The sequence below is a fragment of the Sorex fumeus genome, unplaced genomic scaffold, assembly GCF_029834395.1.
Source record: "Sorex fumeus unplaced genomic scaffold, SorFum_2.1 ptg000075l, whole genome shotgun sequence".
NCBI lineage: Eukaryota > Metazoa > Chordata > Mammalia > Eulipotyphla > Soricidae > Sorex > Sorex fumeus.
Genome location: NW_026606132.1, coordinates 2,789,035 through 2,794,849, shown reverse-complemented (window position 1 = coordinate 2,794,849; position 5,815 = coordinate 2,789,035). Strand labels below are relative to the sequence as shown.

Genomic DNA, 5,815 nt, shown 5'->3' with positions numbered 1-5,815 from the left:
TCACTGACGAGGGACTAAATATGGAAGGAGAGAAAACACATGTCTAGGTGAAATCTTCCACTTGCAATTTTTTTCAGGAAATCTCCTAGGTTAGAAAAAAATCTGAGTTTAAAAGAAGGGGTTGGTAAGGAACACCTTACCGGGACTTGAGCAATAGCACAGCGGGTAGGTCGTGCATGCAGCAGACTTGGGTTCAATTCCAGCATCCCATATGGTCCCCTGAGCACCACCAGAGGTAATTCCTTAGTGCAAAGCCGGGAGTAACCCCTGTGCATTGCTGGGTCTGACCCTCCCTCAAAAAAGCAAAAAAAGGTGGGGGGGGGGCAAAAGAAGGGTTTGGAGAGAAAAAAAAGTGAGTACCGATTGTTTTAATTGACTGAACCACTCTACATGTACAAGTAAATCACAGTTCACACCCAGTGTTTCTGAACTATTTCACATTCCCGACGAGGAGGGTGTGGATTCTCACCTCCACCTGGGCATCAGGAAAACAAAGGGGCCATTACTCTTATGTTCAAGAGGAATTTGCAGCAGGCTTTGTGGGCTGGGTGGGAGTAGGCTTCGCAGAGCGGGTGTGGCCAGGCTTTGTGGTGTGACCAGGCTTCCCAGAACGGGTCGGACGAGGCTTCCCAGACGAGGTGGGATGAGGCTTCCTAGGTGAGGTGGGGCGAGACTTCAGAGGAGAGGCAGGAACTGACTTCGCAGGGGAGGTGAGACGAGGCTTAACAGGGGAGGTGGGACGAGGCTTCGCAGGGGAGGTGGGTGCGGACTTCGCAGGGGTGGTGGGAGCTGACTTTGCAACGGATCTAGAACGAGGCTTCACAGGGGAGGCGGACCGATGGTACTTTGCAGGGGAGCTGGAACGAGGCTTTGGGAGGGAGCTGGAACGAGGCTTTGGAGGCTTTGGAGGGGAGCTGGAACGAGGCTTTCGAGGGGAGGTGGAACGATGACACTTGGTGGGGGAGGTGGAACGATGCTTCACGGGGGTGGTGGAAGGATGCTTCGCAGGGGAGCTGGAACAAGGTTTCGAAGAGAAGGCAGACTTCACAAGGTAGGGGGCAGCAGGCTTCGCAGGGTAGATGGGAGTCGGCCTCACTGGGTATATGGCAGCAGAATTCGCAGGGTAGACTGGCACAGGCTTCACCGGGTAAGTGGGAGCAGGATTCACTGGGTAAGTGGGATCAGGATTCACCGGGTAGGTGGTGGCAGGAATCACCGGGTAGATGGGAGTCGGCTTCACTGGGTAGGTGGGAGCAGGATTCACCAGATAGGTGGGAGCAGGATTCACCGGGTAGGTGGCAGCAGGATTGACTGGGTAGATGGGAGTCGGCTTCACTGGGTAGGTGGGAGCAGGATTCACAGGGTAGATGGGAGTCGGCTTCACTGGGTAGGTAGCAGCAGGATTTGGCGGGTATGTGGGAACAGGCTTCAGAGGGATCTTCGGACTACACTTCACCGATGAGATGCGACCACGCTTCGGAGAAGAGGTGTGACTAGGCTTTGTAGGGGAGGAGCGGCCGTACTTCAGAGGATGAGTGGCAGAATCCACTGGTATGCCTGCCTCAGGTCTACAGGGTAGAGAAGAAACTCCTGTGTTGCCGTAAGTCACGCTGTTCCCTGGCTTGTTAGATGAAAAATACTGAGCCTGTGTCTTCAGGACCGGATAGAAATAAGGATGATCCATGGCCTCTCTGGCGGTGAGTCGTGTTTGATGGTCAAAACGTAGCAGCTTGTCCAGAAAATCTAAAGCTTCGGGGCTGACCAGATGCTGGTTTTCACTGTGGATAAAGCGATCCCAGCGCTTCCGGGTGTGTCTGCCCAAGAGTTCACTGAATTGTGCATCTAACTTGATGTTGTATTTGTTGATGTAGTCATATAAACCTTCCGTGCCCAGAACTTTGACTATTCTCACCAACTGATCATAATTGTCACAGCCGTGGAAAAATGGCTCCTTCTGAAAAATCATACTAGCGAACATACAGCCTAAGCTCCATAAATCCAAACTATAGTCATACATCTGATAGTCTACCAGCAGCTCAGGAGCTTTGAAGTATCGAGAAGCAACCTGAACGGTGTACTTTTGGCCAGGATAGTAAAATTCAGCTAACCCCCAGTCTATGAGTCGTAGCTTTTTGTTTTCGTGATCAATCATGACATTCTGGGGCTTCACATCTCTGTGCATAATGCCCATACAGTGACTGAAATCTAAGGCCTTCAGCATCTCATAGATGTAAAATCGAATATCATAGTCTGTGAATGTTGGATACAGGTCCCTGAAGTCTGTGTTGTTTACATGTTGAAAAATCAAGGCAGTAGCCCGTGAATCAGGGTCTTTTACAATGTCCAATAAAGAGATGATATTCGGACCGCCTTGCAAGTTCACCAAGATCTTGATTTCACGTTTGATTTTCTTCTTCTTTACTGGCTTGAGAACTTTGACAACAACTTTTTTTTCATTCAGAATGTTAATAGCTTCAAACACTTCACTGTATCTACCCTGGCCTAATTTTTGAACCAACTGATAGTCATCTTGATTACCCCATTCTACTGCATGTGCTTGGTAATCCCAGTATTCTCGGGGTTTGAGTTTATTGACATCTGTGTAAACTCTGGACTTGCTTGGCACTGGGCCCGCCATGACAGAGTGGTTGTCAGACAAACCTCACTTGTGGTTTGGTGCGCTGGAGGTCAAATTGCTGAGAGGCAGATGAGGATTAGGCCTTGCTTCAGACCTTCTTTCAGATGTCTTATAGCCTAGAAGAAGCACAAAGAACAGGAACCATTTAGTATCTAATTTGGAGATTACAAGTGCACTTTGTTACTGTGTGTATATGTGTAAGGCAGAGTTTGAACTTCAGGCAACAAATGCTGTGTACCCTTTAATACTGCTGACTGTGGCACCAATTTGTGGTGAAAGCTGCAGTAGCAGATGCTCTCCCCTTGACTAAGAAAAAAGAGACACAGGGTAGGGCTGGAGTGATAGCACCACGGGTAGGAAGTTTCCCTTTAAAGAAGCTGACAAGGGTTATATCCCTGGCATCCCAAATGGTCCCCGGAGCATGGCCAGGAGTAATTTCTCAGTGCCGAGCCAGGAGGACAACCTGAACTTCTCTGGATGTGACCCAAAAAGCAAAAAAAAAATAATTAATTAAAATAATGGATACTAGTATCATTTTTTAAAAAATGAAGCAACACAGGGCACTGAAAGACAGCCAGGGGGACCAAAACAAGACTGGCAATTTTGTTGCCCAATACGTCAAATCATGTCTATAAATTAGGGAAAACATCACATACCTTCCACCCACTCTTCTCTGAACATAATGCCAAGTTACAACAGGATGAGATATGTTCACTGGACTGAGATACCAGCCCTTACTACTGCCAGTCTTAAATTACTACTGCTTTCTATCTCATATTCCTAGTCAGTAAAATAAGGTGGCAAGTGAAATCAAATTCTAGTCTGAGGAGTCATTCTGTCATGTAATGTAAAGGATTTAGACTAGTGGTTGAAAGTGACTAAGCTTACACTTGCAAAGAACTCACTGCTAGTTTATCATCTTCTTGCCCGTGTCACTTCAAATATCACCTACTTTTTAGAGCTTTTCCCTGTCACCGCAGACCACACTAATATGTTCCATTTGAATGCTGTGAATACTGTCCTCCCATTGTTCGTCGATTTGCTCAAGCAGGCCCAGTAACGTCTCCATTGTGAGACTTGTTACTGTGTTTGGAATATTGAATACGTCACAGGTAGCTTGCCAAGCTTTGCTGTGTGGGCAAGATACTCTTGGTAGCTTGCCGGGCTCTCCGAGAGGGGCGGAGGAATCGAACCCGACTCTGCCATGCTGGCCGCATGCAAGAAAAACGCCCTACCTCTGTGCTATTGCTCCAGCCCATATGGCAACCTTTTAAATGGCCCTTTTCTGGGCAGGAACAATAGTATAGTGAGTAGGGCATTTGCCTTGCATGCGGCAAATCCAGGTTCTACCTCCAAACTTTATATAGTCTCCCAAGACTTCATGATCTCTGAGCCCAGAACCGGTAGGTAACCCTTAAACACTACCAGGTATAGAACAATACCCAAAATTAAATAAAATTAACCATCCTTTTCATGACAGACACAAAAGTCACACTGACAAATAATGACCAGTTCCAGTTTGCTAACCGTATGTTCAACAACCTAGTTACTTTCACTTATGCAAATATTTCTGTGTTAATTAGTATGTGGAGACTTCCACTTCTGTTCGGGGACAATCCCAGCAGTTCTCAGTGATTACTCCTGGATCTGCACTTAGGAATTACTCTTTGGGGGTTCGAAGGATCACGTAGGATTCTGGGAATTTAACTGCATAAAAGGCAAGAACCCTATCCGCTATACTATCTCTCTGGCCCCAGACTTGTGCCACTCTATGGGTGTGGCCTCTCCCAACTTTACCTCAAGTTTAAATTCACCAGCATGGTCACTGTTCTCATAAAGGCAAGGATACAGTTTTGCAAGAATGTTAAAGGAGTTTCTTTAAAGGACAGGACAGGTTTCCCAGCATATGGCATTGAGTATGGCGCTCACCCATAGCACTCATGGTTTCCCTCTACTAGATTAAGAAAGCTATGTTTACTCCTAGCTTGCGAAAAGATTTAAATACATTTTCAGTAATGAATGAACATTTCTTTTATGTTGAATATTCTATGTCTGATCAGTATTTTTTATTCACTGTCACTGTCCTCCCGTTGTTCTTCGATTTGCTCGAGTGGGCACCAGTAACATCTCACAACAAATATTGAGACTTGTTGTTACTGTGTTTGGCATATCGAATACATCACGGGTAGCTTGCCAGGCTTTGCCGTGCAGGCGAGATACTCTCAGTAGCTTGCCGGGCTCTCCGAGAGGGATGGAGGAATTGAACCAGTGTGGGCCACGTGCAAGGCAGACACTACCCGCTGTGCTATTGCTCCAGCCCTATTTTTTATTCATAGATTTTTATTGCAATATTATTATATAATTTGATTCTTTATTATTGTGTTATTGTAATCTTTTCCTTATTAATGCAGACACCAAAGCAGCATCTAGAATATTTTCTAATATAAAACCAATATTCCCGTTCTTAGGATAAAACACTTTGTGCTTTTATGGACTACTCAGATTTTCACCTTCATTCTTCACTCTTATTAAATTTTATCTTTGTAGGTTTTACCTAATTTCATGCAAACTCTACAATATATTAACACAGAATTTAAAAAAATTAATTGAATCATCGTGAGACATAGTTTCAAAGTTGTTCTTGATTGAATTTCAGGCATATAATGTTCCAACACCCATCCCTCTACAGTTCCCAACATCAATGTCCCCAGTTTCTCCAGTTTCTCTTCCCCTGCCCCCCGCCGCCATGTGGGCACCACTCTCTCTCCTCCTCCCTCCCCTTTTGAGCATTATGGGTTTTCAATACAGATACTGCAAGGCTACCGTCTATAGCACTTTACCTACTTTCAACATTCAGTTCCTGTCAGAGTGATCGTTTCTGTTACTGTCCTATTTTCTACCCTAACTGCTCTCCATCGCCCACACACTTGTGGCAAGCTCCCAGCCATGTATGGGCCAGTCCTTCTGGGACTTTGGCCTTTTTTTAAAAATTGAATCACCCTAGCACAAAAATTTTTTTAAAAGTTTTATTTAAATAGGGAAGACCTGATCGTTACCACAATAAGATCCAAGTCCAAAATAAAATTCAAAGCAATATATTTTGGATGCCAGAGTTGAAAACATTACAAACGAAATAGACATTATATTTCATTTGGGCTGGAGTGGATAGGGCGTTTG

General features: G+C 45.3%; 1 protein-coding gene across 1 annotated transcript; it reads right to left on the bottom strand.

Moving 5' to 3' along the window:
- Positions 1 to 514: 514 nt before the first annotated feature.
- LOC130038334 (casein kinase II subunit alpha-like) lies at positions 515 to 2,638 on the bottom strand. Its single transcript, XM_056130228.1, has one exon. The coding sequence runs from the start codon at positions 2,636 to 2,638 to the stop codon at positions 515 to 517; it is 2,124 nt and encodes a 707-aa protein (XP_055986203.1).
- Positions 2,639 to 5,815: the final 3,177 nt, after the last annotated feature.